The 18,876-nt window shown below is 38.7% G+C and overlaps 1 protein-coding gene across 1 annotated transcript in view; it reads left to right on the top strand.

The window, feature by feature from the left end:
• USP24 (ubiquitin specific peptidase 24) overlaps nucleotides 1–18,876 on the top strand; it is a 61,358-nt gene that overhangs the window by 27,718 nt on the left and 14,764 nt on the right. Inside the window, exons 18-49 of the mRNA XM_062497240.1 lie at nucleotides 277–408; nucleotides 916–1,027; nucleotides 1,272–1,348; nucleotides 2,216–2,356; nucleotides 2,511–2,564; nucleotides 2,746–2,861; nucleotides 3,561–3,627; nucleotides 3,785–3,895; nucleotides 4,278–4,376; nucleotides 4,456–4,626; nucleotides 5,229–5,314; nucleotides 5,444–5,537; nucleotides 5,806–5,961; nucleotides 8,258–8,355; nucleotides 9,165–9,260; nucleotides 9,415–9,643; nucleotides 10,541–10,700; nucleotides 10,931–11,086; nucleotides 11,632–11,702; nucleotides 12,423–12,583; nucleotides 12,999–13,060; nucleotides 13,413–13,604; nucleotides 13,854–13,971; nucleotides 15,235–15,379; nucleotides 15,810–15,929; nucleotides 16,139–16,264; nucleotides 16,474–16,572; nucleotides 16,784–16,866; nucleotides 17,078–17,219; nucleotides 17,545–17,664; nucleotides 18,061–18,281; nucleotides 18,715–18,839. Of these exons, the coding sequence (XP_062353224.1) occupies nucleotides 277–408; nucleotides 916–1,027; nucleotides 1,272–1,348; nucleotides 2,216–2,356; nucleotides 2,511–2,564; nucleotides 2,746–2,861; nucleotides 3,561–3,627; nucleotides 3,785–3,895; nucleotides 4,278–4,376; nucleotides 4,456–4,626; nucleotides 5,229–5,314; nucleotides 5,444–5,537; nucleotides 5,806–5,961; nucleotides 8,258–8,355; nucleotides 9,165–9,260; nucleotides 9,415–9,643; nucleotides 10,541–10,700; nucleotides 10,931–11,086; nucleotides 11,632–11,702; nucleotides 12,423–12,583; nucleotides 12,999–13,060; nucleotides 13,413–13,604; nucleotides 13,854–13,971; nucleotides 15,235–15,379; nucleotides 15,810–15,929; nucleotides 16,139–16,264; nucleotides 16,474–16,572; nucleotides 16,784–16,866; nucleotides 17,078–17,219; nucleotides 17,545–17,664; nucleotides 18,061–18,281; nucleotides 18,715–18,839 (3,940 nt within the window). The remainder of the gene's footprint in view (nucleotides 1–276; nucleotides 409–915; nucleotides 1,028–1,271; nucleotides 1,349–2,215; nucleotides 2,357–2,510; nucleotides 2,565–2,745; nucleotides 2,862–3,560; nucleotides 3,628–3,784; nucleotides 3,896–4,277; nucleotides 4,377–4,455; nucleotides 4,627–5,228; nucleotides 5,315–5,443; nucleotides 5,538–5,805; nucleotides 5,962–8,257; nucleotides 8,356–9,164; nucleotides 9,261–9,414; nucleotides 9,644–10,540; nucleotides 10,701–10,930; nucleotides 11,087–11,631; nucleotides 11,703–12,422; nucleotides 12,584–12,998; nucleotides 13,061–13,412; nucleotides 13,605–13,853; nucleotides 13,972–15,234; nucleotides 15,380–15,809; nucleotides 15,930–16,138; nucleotides 16,265–16,473; nucleotides 16,573–16,783; nucleotides 16,867–17,077; nucleotides 17,220–17,544; nucleotides 17,665–18,060; nucleotides 18,282–18,714; nucleotides 18,840–18,876) is intronic.

The raw sequence follows: 18,876 nt of genomic DNA, 5'->3' as shown, positions 1-18,876 counted from the left end.
TAATTATTTTATTCTATGCTAGTTTTGACTTAGTGTCAAATATCACCACCAGCAAAGTAAGAGCAAATCCAAAGGGAACTTCAATGTTTGTTTTTAGAAAGGTAGCCACAAAGTATGTTTAAAATAGAAATAAATCTCACAAACACTTTATGTCTCCAGGCTTTTCAAAGTGTATTGTTGTTTGACAACTAGATGTGGGAAAAAAAATAGAATGCTCAGAATTCTTGTTTCAGAAAGAAAAGTCCTAAGCTTGAGTTTTTGTTTCTTCTTTCTCAGTATTTGGAGGCACATCTAAAATTTTTGGCATTTTTTCTGCAAGAAGCCACCCTTTATTTGGGCTGGAATCGTGCCAGGGAGATCTGGGAATGCCTGGTAACTGGCCAAGATGTTTGTGAGTTGGATCGAGAGGTAAGAAAAACTTGAAAAGTTGGTTTCTGTGGTTGCAGAAGGAATTTTAATGGATCATGAGCAGCATGTGTGTTTGTTGAGACATGTGGAGCGTGAGTAGCAAACACAGATTAGTCATGCGTTTTATGCTTTGTGTAGGCTACAGCAGCCACTGTTAGGGGTTCAGTTATGACCAGGATGCTCTTTTAACATTAAATTTATCTGGAGGAAGGACATTGGCTGGGGATTAGTTGGAGATGCTGGTATGAAAAGGGGTACATGGAGGTTGGTGCAGACACAAGAGACATTTCAGCATTATTTGGGTGAAAGATGACTCTGAAGTACCCTAGAGCTGTAATGCAGCCTCCATAACATGTGAGGTTACCACGAGATGAGGTTTTGAACTTCTTGGTGTAGATAAAACTTATGCAAGATGAGTTACTGTAGTATCTGACATTGTTTGCTGTATAAACCTAAAATATTTGATGTGACAACGGGGTAAAAATTGTGTCTGCCTTTCATTCACAGATGTGCTTTGAGTGGTTTACAAAAGGGCAACATGATCTAGAGAGTGATGTGCAGCAACAGCTTTTCAAAGAGAAAATTCTTAAACTGGAATCATATGAAATTACTATGAACGGTAAGAAAATGGATTTGGTGAACAGATTTGGGGTTAAAATAGATACCAGAAATTTGTTTCCTAAGCCTTCAAATCAAAGATTAACCAGTGCTAAAAATCAATGTAATAAAGGGATCTATCATTTTGAGCTTTATTAGTTATAGAGGGAAAATATCATCCTCTGTACTTGGTAACTTTACTTTTTAAACAAAGAAACTAAGCCTGACCAGCTTAAAAAACCTGTGCCTTTTTTTTCCACTCTCAGGTTTTAGTTTATTTAAGACATTCTTTGAAAATGTGAACCTGTGTGACCATCGACTGAAGAGGCAAGGAACTCAACTGGTGAGTGTGTTCTGGCAAGTTTGTTCCTGTGTCCTCTTAGGAACAGGAGGAGGTGAGACAAGGATTGTGTAGCAGCTGCTTGACATGGTCATGTTTGTATTAATGACCAGATTGTCCTTGCAGCATTAACATTGTTAAATTCCATAGCTGAAACTTTGTCAACAGTTAAAATTCAGCAATTGATAGCTGGAAGCTGGTTTGTTCCTTGTAAAACTTTGAAGGAGGAATGACTGAACTATTTTTTTTTTTTTTAAATAATCATGAATTCGAGTGTGCAATTTTTTCTTCTCCCTAGCAGGGAAAGTAATTTTTATATTTTTTTTTTTCTTTGCATGGGAGTTAGACTTATCATATTTAAATTCTAACCTACTATAATTTTAAACTCTGATCCTTCAGAGGTTTTGTTAAATTAATGGTTATATGTTAAGTAGTTTCCTATAGGCATTTTAGATCTTTATCACAGAGAACTTACTTCAAATAAAGATTTTTTTTTTTGCCAAGTATCAGAGCAGGTTTTGTGATGGTTTATTGTGTGGTTAATTATCATACTGACTTTTTGAAACAAATTCCATTCTAGATAAAATTTCTCCATGCTTATAAGTTTTTTAATTTTTCAGTTGGCTTGCCTGAGATTATTCTTTGGAACTTGTTTATCCACCAGTAAACATTTTTTTTTTCTTGTATAAATACACAAATGTACAGCAGTTGGTTTAATTTTGCACTGTGTCAAAGTTTGGCAGCATGGTAGAAAATAAATGTTTTAAGTTTTAATCAAAAGGTGCTTTTCCAACAGTTTTGTCCCTGTGGTTCAACTCACTATTGTATAAAAAATCCAGTCACATTTTACTGTTGTTCTTTCTCATGTAGAGTGTCGAAAAACTGGAATTAATAGGAATGGATTTCATTTGGAAGATTGCAATGGAGTCACCAGATGAAGAAATTGCCAATGAAGCTATTCAACTGATCATAAATTACAGCTATATTAATCTAACTCCCAGATTGAAAAAGGTAGGCACATAGTTGTACATAAATGTGCTTTGACATTCCTAAAGTCTTGATATTCTGCATGTTCAGCTGTGTGATTTGTTGGGTTCTGTCAGTTTATGAGTAATTCCCATTATTTTAGTGTCAATTCTAATTAATTTGTACATTTTATCTTTAGGATTCAGTATCACTGCACAAGAAATTCATTGCTGATTGCTACACACGATTAGAGGTAAAGGACAAATTCTAATTATTCTCATGCCTACATCCTTTTGGTTCTGTATCTTAGAATAAGAATACTTCTCTATGGCAATTCCATTTAAAGAAAGAAAAATTCTTTCCACAAATATTTTTTTTGTCCTCTGAGCTTTCCAGGACATCCTGACTGTCCCTTGCTGTGCTCTGTGTTGCAGGCAGCCAGCTCTGCACTCGGTGGTCCAACATTAACACACGCTGTCACAAGAGCTACAAAAATGCTTACAGCAACTGCCATGCCTACAGTGGCTACATCAGTTCAGTCTCCTTACAGGTAGGCCTGCCTCTCAAGGAATAAATATGGCAGTAGGCATTTACTCCCAGCTGCTTCCCACAAGATTTCGAGTGCTAATTAAAATTCTCAGTAATTGGTAGTTGTACATTCTGGTGGTTCTTCAATTGAATATTCCAATTGCTATGCAATAGGAGTCCCAGAGATTCTGAAATACCTGTGTTTAAAAAAAAAATAGCAAGGAAACAAAGAAAACCAAAGCCAAATATTCATTAAAAAACCCTAAAACAACGAATCAAAACCAGAAATCCACCCTGCCTCCAGCCCCCCCAAAAACCTAAACCAACCAACCAAAATAAAAAACCCTCACAGGTTATTACCAGCCTATTAATTACGTAATATTTCTGAGGCAGTGGGATTAAGGTGTGGTTCTTCTTAAATTAGGAGAGAAAAGGTTGTTTTTTCAACCTCAAGCTTAATTTAGTCATACCTGAATATGTGTAACTTAAATATAGGAGCATAGGGTGGGACTTTTAGAAACATGAATCTTCCTCTGAAGCTGGCAACATCTCAAGCACTACAACAGGAGCCTCTTGGCCTGTTTTCCTAGTTCATTTCTGCTGAATTAACTCCAAGTTTAAGGAGGTACTTTCAAAACCAGACAATTCATGGTAGTTACCCATGGGCATTGGAAATGAATCTGTGAGACAAGTTACTCTTGTTTTCAATGTTTATCTTCAGGTCAACTAAACTTGTAATAATTGAGAGACTGCTGCTGTTGGCAGAGCGTTACGTGATAACAATAGAGGTAAGATGTGTAATTTCCTACTAGGCAAGGCTAAGAACACAGCTTCCAGTTTTATTAAAAACAGTAAAAGTTATTTGAACATGCAACAATAGTTACCCACCATCACAGAAATGTCTTCCTTTTCAAGATATTTACAGTCATCCTCCTCTTCCTGTAGGACCTTTACTCTGTTCCCCGAACTATTCTACCTCATGGTGCCTCTTTCCATGGACATCTTTTAACCCTCAATGTTACATATGAGTCTACCAAAGATACCTTCACCATAGAGGTAAGTGTGCCCAGCTTGTTTGTGCCATGGACTGTTGGTTGTGTAGCCACTCTTGGTGGGTTTTATGCCTGGACTGAAAAGAGTAAGGCGGTTATAAGGACTCCGGTCAGCTTGAAAGCTCTTCTTGAAAATGTTAAAAATATGTATATGGAAGTGTCTGTGGACCAAATGTATTTTGATCTTCAGTGAATTCCAGGATGGGGAAAATAATTTTTTTTGCTCACTGTGGGTGTTGGAGCATTTCTGTGCTGTCCTATCCTGTTACTTTTATGAGCAGTACTTTTAGCACCCTATGCAGGAAGACTCTTGCGGAAGATTTTAATTTTTCTTGGCATTTACTGCTCAAGCACACTTACTGAACCAGTGTTGTTTAATTTCACAGGCTCATAGCAATGAAACTGTAGGAAGTGTCAGGTGGAAGATAGCAAAGATGTTGAATTCACCTGTGGAAAATATACAGATATTTGCCAATGACAGCCTGGTATGTTAACTACAAAGAATTCTCATCCTTTATGAAATTGAGTCTTTCCCAGAACTAAAAAATAAATATTTTCTTGTAGCTAACAGTAAACAAAGATCAGAAACTACTCCACCAACTGGGCTTCTCTGATGAACAAATCCTTACAGTAAAAACATCAGGAAGTGGGACTCCATCAGGGACTTCTGCAGATTCCTCAACCAGTTCCAGCAACAGCAGCAGTGTATTTAGTTCATCCTATGCAATGGAACAGGTACTGCATAATATCACCAGACTCCTTCCCTCAGATTTTTTCCTGAAGCAGGGGTTGATGGGGGAGAGAATAGGAGCTCCAGTAAGGTCTTACAATCTTTAGTAATCTGGTTTTGCTTTCAAAGTGCAATTGAAACAAATCATCTAAATACACAACTGCCTTGTGCATGCAGGCTGGACTTTATAATCAGTACTCTGCCACCTGTGGTAGCCTGCTTGGTGTTCATTCATCTCCACAGGGACTTTTAAACAAATAGGACCCATCTGGTTTAATTTTGAGACTGTGTATTTGTTGAGGGTAGAGATTTCCACATTTTCACTACTAATAAAGCTGCAGTATGAAAGTAAACTAAGAAGCATCAACTGGCATGTTCAGGTCGCTTCTGCTCTGCTTTGTATTTTGCTTTTCATAACAGCTGACTTCAAAAATTGACTGTTAAAAGGGAAATGGAATGATGTAAATGTTGTCTCAGCCTAGAAAGTAGCTGGTTTTCTGTGGGTCATGTTGGCATCTGGGCCATTTGCTACAGTGAAGAGCTCTGTTAAATTTAGACACAACAGAGAAGGGAGAAAAAGACCTTTGTATTTCTGCTTAATTCTCAGGAGAAATCCCTCCCTGGAGTCGTCATGGCTCTCGTTTGTAATGTGTTTGATATGCTTTACCAGCTTGCCAACCTGGAGGAGCCAAGGTAAGTAGATTAAATGGTTACTGTGTATTAAAGGATTGCTCACAGTGCCCAGTTTGACTACTCACTCCACTCACTCTGCAGTGTGGCTGAGCCCTTGTTTTGTTCATGTAGCTTCTGATTTCTTTTCAGGATAACACTGCGAGTGAGGAAACTTCTGCTCCTGATTCCCACTGACCCAGCTATTCAGGAGGCTCTTGATCAGCTTGATTCCCTGGGAAGGAAGGTATGGATTAAATAATTGATCCTGGTGAGCTACACAAAGAGGATTTTACTACCTTTAGTTTACTTCCTTAAACTCTCTGTCAGATTATACACAGAGGGTTTGAAACTACACCAAAATAATATTCTTGTTAAGTCAATGTTCATTATTGACTTACTTCCAAGAAGCCAGAGCTGAGAGGGTTATTACAGGGGTTGTAAGAAATGTATTCCCAATTACAGCAAAACATAGGAGTCTCAAAATATTTTCTTCTGTGGCTTTTTCCTACTAGAAAACACTGCTTTCAGAATCCAGTTCTCAGTCCTCAAAATCCCCATCCTTGTCTTCAAAACACCAACATCAGCCCAGTGCCAGTTCAATACTAGAAAGTCTTTTCAGATCTTTTGCTCCAGGCATGTCCACATTCAGAGTGCTCTACAATTTAGAGGTAAGAAAACAAGTTTGCTTCTTTCTGTATTTCTGAGCAGTGAGAGTTAAGTATTTCTAGTTTTTTTGGGCAGGAGTCCACTGTGATGGGATCATTATGAAAAATGCAAATATTGTGACACAGGCTGCTTTTATGCATGTGGTAAATTTTACACAGAATGAAAGGGACAGAAAGTTCACTTTCAGAGACTTAAATGAGAAACCAGGTCCCTCTTTGTGTGATTTGCAAGGTGGAAGAAGTGTTCTGAAGTGGAGAGGAGCAAAGGAACATGAAATTCTTACTGTTTAGATAAAATTCCTGCTTGATCTCTATATCTCTGAATATGCAATTTTTAGTGTGTGTATGTATAAAAAATACATATCAAAAAGCTGGCCCTTAAAAATTAATGGGAGCTATTTTAAGTTGGATTGGGTTTTTTTGATTAAATTTGTCAGAAACTTCTGTACTGTCTAAGTCTCTCATTTTCTGTCTGAGGAGGAATGTTTTTACAAAGCATTCAGCTGGGAAGAATTTTCACCATCCAAACATGCAGGGCTTTGACCAAAAGGCCTCTGGCCTGTTTTGGCTGCACAGGTAGAGTAGAATACATAGAACTTTTTTACCCCTAAGCATTGTTCTAAATTCTTTGGCTAAAATGCTGGATTGGGCCCTGTAAAGATTATTTCCTAGAGTTCAGTGAATGGATTTTAAAGATTACAGGAGTTCAGCTGGTCTTGTTGGTAGGACACAGTAACATGCACACTAAAAGCTCAGTGTTTAGTTCTATTTGCAGGTCCCACTGTTTATAAGGACCCATGACAAATGTGATTTGAACAACTTGAGGTTGGAGGACCAATTGCCAACTGCTTCCAGGACATTAGACAAAATGTTTCTCTTTCCTTCTTGTGCCAAGATTGCTGTAGGAATTTTCTCGTGGTTGCTTCCCTTTAGGTTTCCACAGTCTGTTAGCTCTTCATCTTCCTACACTGTCATCACAGTCCTGCTTCAGGATTCTCCCTTTTCTGTACAGCTGGAGTGAAAGATACTTGATTATGTCTTTGGAGTATGTTGACAAGTTCTACAACTCGAAGCAAATGGTTCAGGGTGTCTTGTTGAGCTGACAGGTTATATTGCAGTAGGATGGGACAGTTATCTGCAGCTTCTGTGCCAGAAAAAATAATAAAAGAAAGTAATAAATTGTTTGCTTTTCTGGCAGAGGATGAGAAGTAATAAATTGGATAACATGTGTAGATTATATGAGTGGACTTGTTCCTCATCTCCAGTCAAGCCAATGGGAAGATGGTTTCTCTCAGGAAAAGGAATATGTGCTTTTTTTTATCCCCTCAGCTGGTGATCTGGTGAAAATATGGGAACCAGTCTGAACTGTCTGAAAAATACGTGCACAGGAAACCTGCAGAACATATGAAAGATATGAAAATTGAATGTTGCAGATGTCCATGGGATTATAAGATTTCATGCCTGGAACTCTGTAAAACATTCTTCTGATTTGTGAACTTGGAAGACATGTATTGTGTTTGCAGCATTGTTGACATGTACATGCCAAGGAGACTTTTCAAGAAAGCAAATAATATCAGTCGGGTTTTCTGGGATTTTTGGAGGGACCGAAGTTTCTTTGGTTGATGGGTTTGGGGTTTTTGCCATGGTTTTTTTGGTGGGTTTGTTTGTTTGGGTGTTGGGGTATTTTTATGTGAAGTGAAACAGATTATAAACATAAATGAGAACTGACCCACAATGACCACAGACTTCCTTCTAGTCATGCTTCTGAGGTATTTGCACTCTTAAGTTCAGTGCTGATTTAAAACAGGAGGAATGACAGAGTGGTGATGTTCATAAGGCCTCTAGAATTACCTGAGTCATCTTTTACAAAGAAACACCATAATAATAATACAATTATATTTCAGAAGGGGTAAATCAATAAGTAAGTCATCTGTAGGGTATTTTATGGGATACTGTGAATTGAAAATCCAGAACCAAGAAGAATTTGGGCTCCTAAGAGGCACCAAATGAACCAGAAGATGACATTACATATACTTCATCCGTTCCCTTAACATGTAAACTGCAGTGAGAAAAAAATGCCCTTTGGTTCAGAAGAAACTTCTGTAGTTGCAATAGTTGTCCTAAATATTTGAGATTTATTGAATATATGAGATTTCTTTTACTAACTAGTTTTGTGTAAATATATTATTAATTGCTTCATTTGTAGTAGATTTTTTTTTCTGTTATACTTTCAAACTTCAACAGGTAAAGAACGCTAAGAGGGGTGGTAGTTTACATCTTATTTATTAATTTATTGTAGGTGCTGAGCTCCAAGCTGATGCCAACTGCAGATGATGAAATGGCAAGAAACTGTGCCAAGTCTTTCTGTGAAAACTTCCTTAGAGCAGGAGGTTTGAGGTTAGATTTCAAAACCTTGGCTCAATTAGTAGCACTTCATTTAGTTAGCAGTTGTGTGTGGTTTCCTATTTCCACACTGTAGCACACTAATACACCTGTCAGCTTCTTTTTCAGAGAAAAAAATCCACCCAAGGCTGTGTTACCACTGTCATATTATTTATGTCCTGTATATTTTACCACTGTCATAAATATGCCAGTAGCTGTCATAGTTAACAAAGTATATGTTGTTAAACCTCAAAATCAAATTAGGCACAAATAAGCTTCTGAAATGTGGCTTGTACTAAAGTAGTTGATAATTGGATAGTTTTTGATGTTTAAGTGTTTCAATCCAGATTTTCAAGTGTGTACATTCTACTTCTCTGTGTAGACACCAGTGGACATTTTAAGCAGTCAAAGTATAGGTCATGAAGTGGGAACCAAATTAAATTTGTAACTAGAGTCTTGAAAATTCAGACTTCAGATAAGAGTTGAGGCCCAGTGTGAGTGGTTTGGAAGACCTGACAATACTGATAGTCTAAGATTTGTCAGAGATACTTTGCTCTTAGTAATTCTATCCATGACACTCCTCTGCCCAAGAGATCCTGAAGCATTTCCCAGCAGGAGCAGAAAGCTTCCATCTGTAGATATAAAAGGGGAAAATGAGGATGTTGGCCTCCAAAGAAGTCAGTCTGAACTGGGACTCAGCTGAGTGAATAGGAGGAAGGAAGGATAGAGACAAATAGGAGGAAGGAAGGATAGAGACAAATTAATTGCAGCTCTCCTAATGTGAAACATTTCCAAATGGAGTCTCTTATCGATTTGTTTTTAAGTTTGGTGGTGAATGTGATGCAGAGAGATTCCATCCCATCAGAGGTGGACTATGAAACAAGACAAGGAGTCTATTCCATTTGCCTGCAGCTTGCAAGGTATGTAATTGCTTCTCATTAGAGAAAGTGCTGCTTTCTGTGCTTTTAGCATGCAGCTTTTAATATTTAAGATTAACTGGTACTTTGAATTCTGTTTCATTCACACGGCAAGCATTTCAAATACAAAGCTGATGTTTTTACTCTGTGAGTGCAGGTTCTTGCTGGTTGGCCAGACAATGCCCACACTGCTGGATGAGGATTTCATTAAGGATGGGGTGGAAGCTCTGTCCTCACGGCCCTTCCGCAACGTGAGCCGGCAGGCGAGCAGGCAGATGTCCATCTGTGGAACTCCTGAGAAGTCCTCCTACCGCCAGCTCTCTGTGTCTGACAGATCCTCCATCAGGGTGGAAGAAATCATCCCAGCTGCAAGAGTTGCCATACAGGTAAGGAAGTGCTTGATGGTTTTGATGTAGCAGTGTCGTCTCCAATGACAGCTGTACAACTCGGAGATTTTTAATCAATCTGTCTTTTATACAGGTTTTTGCCCTGCATTTAAAAGCCTCTGAAAATCTTGACCATCAGTGTCTCTTCCAGTCTTGATCTGAATTTTAACATATTCTCATAAATTATTTTGGCACTACAAAGGGAAGCAGTACCCCGAAAGTGCTTACAAGAAATAGATGTACACAAAAATCTGACTTGTGGTTTATCTTCAGTCACACTTAACTCTTAAGATCTTACTGCTATTAATTTTCTGTGAATTGAAAGGAGAAGGTTCCTGCTTGAACTTGTGACTTTATAATCCATGATACTTTGAATTAGAAAGAATTGGACAAGATTTTTTTTTTCTAATAGCTCATTAAAAATTAAATTCGCTGGATAGTACTGTGGAGGAAAATGAATTTTTTTTTATTTTCAGTACCTTATGAGAATGTTATTTGAAAGCCCATTGAGTCCAGTTGAAAGAAACTTCACAGTTAATGTGACAAGTATGCTTTGTTAGGTTGTGGGGCAGTGCTTCCCAAATAGATTGAAATTATGGAAATCAGCATGCCTGCCTCCAGATAGGTGGCAAGAGTATCTATCCTGGTGGAGAATTTAAAAATTAATTGCTTCTAAGATAGAAATACCAGTCTCTCATTGGGAACGAAGACTCTTAAATCCTTGAACCTGTGCAGAGAAGAGAATCTCTCCGAGAGAGAATCTCTGTGTAGAGAAGAGAGAATTTACAAATGTAAATGTCAATTTGACACGATCCACAAGATACATTCCTCTTATTCCTGTGATTAACAAAGATTGTTGAATATCACAGAAGTAATTGCAGTTTCTTGTTCCTCCAGACCATGGAGGTGAATGATTTCACCTCCACAGTGGCTTGTTTCATGCGCCTCTCGTGGGCTGCTGCTGCAGGACGCCTGGACCTCGTGGGAAGTAGTCAGCCCATCAAAGAAAGCAGCACTCTCTTTCCTGCTGGGATTAGAAACAGACTTAGCAGCTCAGGTGGGTTAACTGTGTCCCTAAACCAATCTAAAAGCTTTTGGTTTAATCTTAATTGAACACTTTAGGAGCTTGAAGCTGAATTCATTCCATGTTCATCCTCTTGAGTGTCCACCAGCTTGGGACATTATACAATTAAATTACAAAAAATCTGAGCAAATTTGTAAAATTTAATTAATTGCTGCACTTGTTCCTTTTTTTTTTTTTTTTTTTTTTTTTTTTTTTGAATGCAGGAAGTAACTGCAGTTCGGGAAGCGAAGGGGAGCCCACGGCACTGCACGCTGGGATCTGTGTGAGGCAGCAGTCTGTGTCCACCAAAGATGCCCTCATTGCTGGGGAAGCCTTGTCTCTGCTAGTAACCTGCCTTCAGCTACGTAGTCAGCAGCTAGGTATGGAAAAAAAATTGGATTGCTCACTATTTGGAGTACAAGTCAGGTGGGAGGAGGCTTTGGATAAAGGCAAGTAAAAAAAAAAAAAGAGAAACTTATGGCTTTCTTAGCTGAGGACAGCTCAAGCTAAAAACACAACATTTCATTAAAAATCTCAGGGATTGCTTTTTTTCAGGACTGAAATAAGGCATGTAGTTCTGTGCCTTGGTGAAGTGTTTTGGGAAAGCTGACTTACTGCCAGAGTATAAATATTTGCACTGCCTTTGAAGTCTGTAATTCTCTAAGTGCTGCTGTTTGCATTGCTCCTGTTTAGTACTTGAGTCTTTGTGTACAGGAAGTGTAAACACTGGTGGTGCAGGAAGGCAAGGAAAGTGCTGTTATATCATGGTGGCAGCCTCTAGTGAGGGAAGGAGCTCAGCAAATAGCCTTTACTGCTTTTCTGTGTTGATGTCCTCTAGATCCTGTGGTATTTTAATACAAGACTGTAAGTGATTTATTTTTAAATACTATTTTTAATAAGATAGCCTGGTGCTTTTCTGTTCCAGGATCTTTTTACAATTTGCCTTGTGTTGCTGATTTCATCATTGATATTCTGCTTGGATCACCAAGTGCTGAGGTGAGGGTCTTCCTTTGAAAACTTTCTAAATGCTCCTCCTGAAATGTGTGTTTTCATTATTTCCTATGGTCTGAACATAAAATTGTTTATTGCAAGTATTCCCACAGATTAGTATTTGAATAAATAACCTTTGTAAGATTGTTAGTAATTCCAGTATCTGGTGATGGGTTGATAGAAAATGCTATATGTTTTCTAGGCTTGTTTCATCCATGAGATGCACAGGACTGTGCTGTGACTAGTTTAAAGAAAATAGTCTCATTTTGGTGACACAAATTCTGTAAAACTAGTACTTTAGGGAAAGTTTCAAGTAACTTTGTTTTGGGTAAAGTCTAATGGATTCTTCTGAACTTTTGAAAATTCATTCCGAGTGTCAAAATCCTCCTAAAATTCATTTTTGATTTAAGATTGTCTTGGATATTCTAAAATCTATTGACTTTTATGCTTACTTCATTTCACCATGTGTCATCTGTTTTGCACAAAGTCATTACATCTTTCCCCTTTATCTGTATTTATAATTTGTCTTTATCAGAGGTTTTCACTCAGGGATGAACAGGGTTTGTTAAATTTCTAGAAACCCTGGCTGGTGGGTGCAGAAGCTTATAGTTTAGTTTGCACCATTGCAATGTCATTTTTTTCTGTTAGATTTTAACACGAGCGTGGGGATTTTTGCAAGCTTTTGGTAACTGCTGGTGTTTGACAATGACAGTGTTGCTGTTGCAGATTCGTCGCGTTGCCTGTGACCAGTTGTACACCCTTAGCCAGACAGACACATCAGCTCACCCAGATGTACAAAAGCCAAACCAGTTCCTCCTAAGCGTTGTTCTTGGGGCCCAGCTGCCTCTTTGGTCACCAACCAGCATCATGAGAGGAATCAACCAGAGGTAAGTCACATATGTGTTTATTGAGGAAGCAGATCTGACACATTTTGCAATGAGGTGCACTGTGGAAGCTCTGGGGGAAGAGGGATTAGCACTTGGCAAGTGTTGGAAGTAGACATCCTGCAATTTCTAGAGGAGTAACTGAGAAGTTAAAGCATGTTGTTGTTCTGTTGTGAACTGATAACTAACTAGAATTGCTGTGAGGTGAGGGAAGAAATGAGGATTAAATATGATTCCTAATATTCAGAATTAGCTGTTGGGAAGGAATATTTTTTTAGAGCTGCAGCATGCAGAAGCTCACCTAAATGGTTATGCTGCTTTGGGTTAGATGGACAGAACACACAAACTTTAAAGACAATTGGCTAGAGAAAAGTTTATGATTTTAAGTATACCTTTCTTCTATTTATACGTGTTTCAGACTTCTGTCCCAGTGTACAGAATATTTTGACCTGAGATGTCAATTACTGGATGACCTAACATGTAAGTATGTGCAGACACCTGATTCAGTCATTCTGATGGCAGCTTCCAAGCTTATTCTACATCTTTCTGTAGAAAAATTGGTTACTTTCTGCAGAAAGGTGTTACTACACCTTGAACTCAGAGTGACCTGCCAGTATGCTAGTGCCTGGCATGGTCTGTTCTTGGCACTGGGTAGCTGCAGGGCAGCTCATTCCTTCTGGAAAGTGAACTGAGCTCCTTGACGGAAGGTTTATATGGGGGCAAAACTAGACCATGACCAAACTCTTCGTAATTTGTGTTTATATTCTACATTTCCAAAGCTGCTGATTTTTACTGTGTTCCTTTCTTTTTTTTTTTTTTTTTTCCCTTGCAGCATCAGAAATGGAGCAGCTGAAGATAAGCCCAGCTGCCATGTTGGAAGATGAGATCACTTGGCTGGACAACTTTGAGCCCAACCGCACGGCAGAGTGTGAGACTAGTGAGGCTGATAACATCCTGTTAGCAGGACACTTGAGGCTCATCAAGACTCTCCTTTCACTCTGTGGGGCAGAGAAGGAAATGGTTGGTGAGTATTCCTCTTTAAATTGACTTGACTGGTGTGAATTCTATATTAACACATGACTACACAGTCATGTGAAGACATCCATAGAAGTGATATAGAGATAAAAGGATTGATATTTGGCAGTACCTTTAATATTTGATAAAACATTTGTTGATGTGGTGCCATGAAGTGACTTTGTTGTTATGAAACACCTTTTTTGCATTTTCAGTGATAATCTAAGTATTTAACAGTAGATGTGGATTGCTGTTTCAGGTTCCTCTTTGATTAAGCCGTTGTTGGATGATTTCCTGTTCCGAGCATCCAGGATTATCCTGAACAGCCATTCCCCAGCAGGCAGTGCTGCAATCAGCCAGCAAGACTTCCATCCAAAGTAAAAATTCTTTTTTTTTTTATGTTGAGTTTTGTCTTGAATGTCAGACAAATCCTACTGCCTGTAAGATTTAATACCAGTGGTGGAGCATTTCTCCAGTTTTCTACGCTTCTACATAAATGCACAAATACCATTTTATACGTTTTTGTGTGATCCAACATCATTGCATTCCTGTACTTCAAAGTCTGTGCTTTGTTAGATCAGTGATGAATTTCAGGCACAACTAAGTGCTGATTTCATGAGTCCAAAGAATATTCCTTTAGCTCGTTACTGCTTGGGAAGTTGGCTAAATTGGAGCATGAGCAGGAAATGAACTTCTCAAGCTCCTTGCGAAGGAGAATATCAAAAGTTCTACTTCTTTTTTTTTTTTTTTAGTTCTCCCTGCCTATTTTGTAAAAAAAACTAACACCAAGTGAGTCTCCTTGCACCTGAGAGAGCTGATATAGCCCAGAATAGATCAGCTGGAGAAAGAGTGGGCTTTCTCCTTCTTGCCACAGCTGTTAGGGCCATACAATGTCTGAAGGTGTGGATGTAAATTAGCTCATGTGGAGTTCTGAGCTAATGCAGCTGGATAGTTGGTGTTGCACTGAGTAGTTGGTGTTAGATCGAGCATATCCTCACTGCCTTTCCATGAACCCAGAAGAAGGTTCCAGTGGAGCATTTAACAACCTCTGAAAGGAATGGGACTTGCAGTTCATTGCAGTTCATTCCAAGCATGCTCTTTTGTTGTAAATTAAATTAAGCCTTTTTCTTTGGCCTTCGGAAGAAAGGGCTGCTGTGTTGAATGACCACTGAAAAGAGCTGAGTTGGGAAGGTTTTGTACTGGTCCTTCACTGGGGTCTAAGCACATCTCTTGTAGCAAGGATATTGTCTGGTCTAGCTCTTCCCAGTCTTCCCTCCCTGTAAAAAAGTTATTTTGTCTCCATCACTGCTACCTGAGGGAGAGTATCTGTTTGTCCTCAGACATGCAATGAATTATTTTAAAGCTTTTCCTTGCTCCTGAATGCTAGAAGTGTATCCATGTCAGTAAAGGAGGTTTGTTTAAAGGAGTATTCCTCTTGCCACTCTTCTTGTTAGATTCTTCCCCATTCTCCTGCCCCAAGAAAGAAAAAAATAGCACTCTGCAGTCCCTCAGGAGTGTTTAATCACTCAAAGTGTTCTTTAGAACATTAATTGTTGCTTGTTCTGAGTAATACAGCTATCTGGAATTAGAAATAATTGAGTCATCTAGCCAGCAGATCTTAGATGTGGTTTTCTTTGCAGGTGCAGTACAGCAGACAGCAGATTAGCTGCTTATGAAGTGCTGGTAATGCTGGCTGATAGCTCACCCTCCAATCTTCAGCTTATTACAAAGGAGCTGCTTTCTATGCACCACCAGTGTGACCCTGCACTCACCAAGGAGTTTGATGTAAGCAAGAAGCCTTTTTTTATGGTCTTGCAGTTTTTCAGAATTTATATTCCTGGTTCTCCATTAAATTGTTCTTAACAGCTCATATACAAGGAAGAGTGGTTTTAAACTGAAAGAAAGTAGTTTCAGGTTAAATATTAGGAAGAAACTCTTCCCTGTGAGGGTGGGGAGGCCCTGGCACAAGTTTGCCAGAGAAGCTGTGGCTGCCCCATCCTTGGAAGTGTTCAAGACCAGATTGGACAGGGCTTGGAGCAACCTGGGATAGTGGAAGCTGTCCTTGCCCATGGGTGGAACTGGGTTAAGGTCCCTTCCAACTCAAATCCATTCTGCGATTCTGCAATATAAAGATGGTTATAAAATCTACAGAATGTTGTTGGAGTCTCATGCTTTTTATAAGTTATTGGGACAAGAAATGTATTTGTCATTCTAGTACCTTCCACCAGTGGACAGTCGCTCCATTTCTGGATTTGTGGGACTGAAGAATGGTGGTGCTACTTGTTACATGAATGCTGTTTTCCAGCAGCTGTACATGCAGCCTGGTCTCCCAGAGGTAATTAGTTCAGCATCCAATAAAGTGCTCTTTTTTGGAATTACTTTCACTTGAACCACTTCATCTAGGCACAGTGGTAAATAAATTGGTAAAATAAAAAATATACACAATAAATACGTAAATTTCAGTTGTAGTGCTGTGTGCTATGACAGCTTACAGTAATGATTTTTCCAAAAACCAATTTAATAAGGTTATTTGTTTCCTTCCAGGCCTTGCTTTCCATTGATGATGATACAGACAATCCTGATGACAATGTATTCTATCAAGTCCAATCTCTTTTTGGTCATTTGATGGAAAGCAAGCTGCAGTATTATGTACCAGAGAACTTTTGGAAGGTATTTCATCTTTTTGCTTAGAATCTATAACTTTTCTACTTAAAAAGTAATCATTTATTCAGCCTTTTCTAATTGCAGAATTTATAAAGTAAGTTCTAATTCAAAAAATCAAAACATGTTAAAATAACAAATGTATATTAAAAATTACTTTTCTTACAGACACATGTATGAAAGAAACACCTTTTAACATATATTTCTATTTTATATAGATTTTCAAGATGTGGAATAAGGAACTTTATGTTAGAGAGCAACAGGATGCTTATGAGTTCTTCACCAGTCTTATAGATCAAATGGATGAGTACCTCAAGGTAAAAACCTCAGCAATTTCTTTTCTGGTTCATATGCATATCCTTGGTCCCTTTTTTCTCTTTTTGCTTTGATCTTGAGCAAAGAAGGCAGAGAGCCTTTTGGCTTATTTTATAATCTGCACAGTATTCAGGAGTGTAAAATTCCTACTAATTTCTTGGTCTTCCACCCTGCAATATATCCAACTGATCTCTAACTTTGCATTTCCAACAGAAAATAGGAAGAGACCAAATATTTAAGAATACTTTTCAAGGAATCTTCTCTGATCAGAAGATCTGCAAAGACTGTCCTCACAGGTAATGTCACATTTAGTGCATCAGTTACCAAATTACATGCTCCCAGAACTATTAAAATATGTAGGTCAAAGTAGCACTGGAAAGTAGATAAATGCCCCTGTGAGCATCCCTGCTTTGATAGCTGTGGGGCAAATGCAATATTCTTTCCTAAACATATGTTTTGTTCCTGCCAGTTGGGTAAGTCCTAATCAGTTTTTCTTCTTGAATTTAGGTATGAACGTGAGGAAGCCTTCATGGCTCTCAACCTTGGTGTGACTTCATGTCAAAGCCTGGAAATATCACTGGATCAGTTTGTTAGAGGAGAGGTTCTGGAAGGAAGCAATGCATACTACTGTGAAAAGTGCAAAGAAAAGGTATTGATTCTTAATTTTTGTGAAAGAAGATTCATGTGCAGTTTGATGTTTTCTAAGTATCACATGGTCATGGAAACCATGATTAGATGCTGCTCACTCTTGCTACATTGAAGACAAAAGGTTCAATGCCTGTAACTCATGTGGTAAATTAAAAATTTAGAGGGATGGCAGAATGGTAAAGTTTTGTGTAATGTATTGCAATGTATCCCAGTCATCCTATGGACACCCTGCTTCCTGTGGCTGGATTTTCACTGTGAATCTCTGAAAGAATGCTGCAGATTGCCTGGGGTGTCAGATAGAGGTGATATTCTTGTTTCTTTTCAAGAGAACTACAGTGAAACGCACCTGCATTAAGGTCTTACCAAGCCTGCTGGTGATTCACCTGATGAGATTTGGTTTTGACTGGGAGAGTGGCCGTTCTATTAAATATGATGAACAAATAAGGGTAAGAAAACTTCTCTTTATGCTGCCTTCCCCAGCTACTTTGTGTTAGTGGTCTCTCGTTCTTCCTATTCATTTTTCCTTCTTTTCTCCATGTCTTGGTACAGGGATTTTGAGTATGTGTACACTTACAACACGGTAGTGCTACAGAAAATGAGTGTTTTTCCTTAGAGCTTCTCTTGTTTGCAACATTCTCAGGGTCCTTTTGGAAAGCAAGGCAAAAAACCTCCCTAAAGAGAGTTTATTATTTAACATCTGTGTAATAAGCACAAGAAGTTGAAATTCCATATTTTCCTTGGGTGTTCCTAATGTGGGAAGTATTGATACCGTTCTCATAAAATTACAAGAAGTGTGTACACACTGCAGTGTCTTCATTAAGCCAAAGTATCTCCTCAAACAGTTTCCCTGGATGCTGAACATGGAACCTTACACTGTGTCAGGGATGGCTCGTCAGGACTCGTCCTCAGAAGTGGGGGAAAATGGCAGGAACACAGACCAGGGAGGAGGAGGCTCCCCAAGGAAGAAAGTTGCCCCTACAGAGAACTACGAGCTCGTTGGTGTGATAGTCCACAGTGGCCAGGCTCATGCAGGACACTACTACTCCTTCATCAAGGACAGGAGGTAACGGGCACGAAGGTTCGTGGGGGAGGTTTGAGAGCTGTCTAAAAGGCTTCTTGTTCTGGGAAGGTGCATGGAACCATCCAGAGCTCTACTGAAACCTCTCTTCCCTTTCTCAACACCTGTTATGAGGCAATGACACAGTGATATGGAACATCATAGAATAAAATTCTCATTCATTCTTACGTACTTCATATTGCAGCTTGAGGGCTTCCTGTGACACTGAGTTGCAGGTGATGTGCTTCTCATAGTTTTAAATCAAGGTTATTTTATAAAATGCAACTTTAACATCAATTGAACTAAGCTTTTTTCTTGCTGTCAAAACAAATGTGAGTGCAGGCTTGTCACTTCTAGGCTATTCAGGGTGGTTTGTTTTCTTACTGAGACAATCAACTGACTTTGTTTCTGTTGTGTTTCTGTTCTGTTTTGATCACAGAGGATGTGGAAAAGGAAAGTGGTATAAATTTAATGACACTGTTGTTGAAGAATTTGATTTGACTGATGAAACCCTGGAATATGAATGTTTTGGTGGAGAGTATAGACCTAAAGTCTACGATCAATGTAAGCAGAAGTGCAGACTGATTTACAGTAGCTTCGT

The sequence above is a fragment of the Cinclus cinclus genome, chromosome 8, assembly GCF_963662255.1.
Source record: "Cinclus cinclus chromosome 8, bCinCin1.1, whole genome shotgun sequence".
Taxonomy (NCBI): domain Eukaryota; kingdom Metazoa; phylum Chordata; class Aves; order Passeriformes; family Cinclidae; genus Cinclus; species Cinclus cinclus.
The sequence above is the reverse complement of the archived record's forward strand: the minus strand, read 5'-3'. Positions and strand labels throughout refer to the sequence as shown.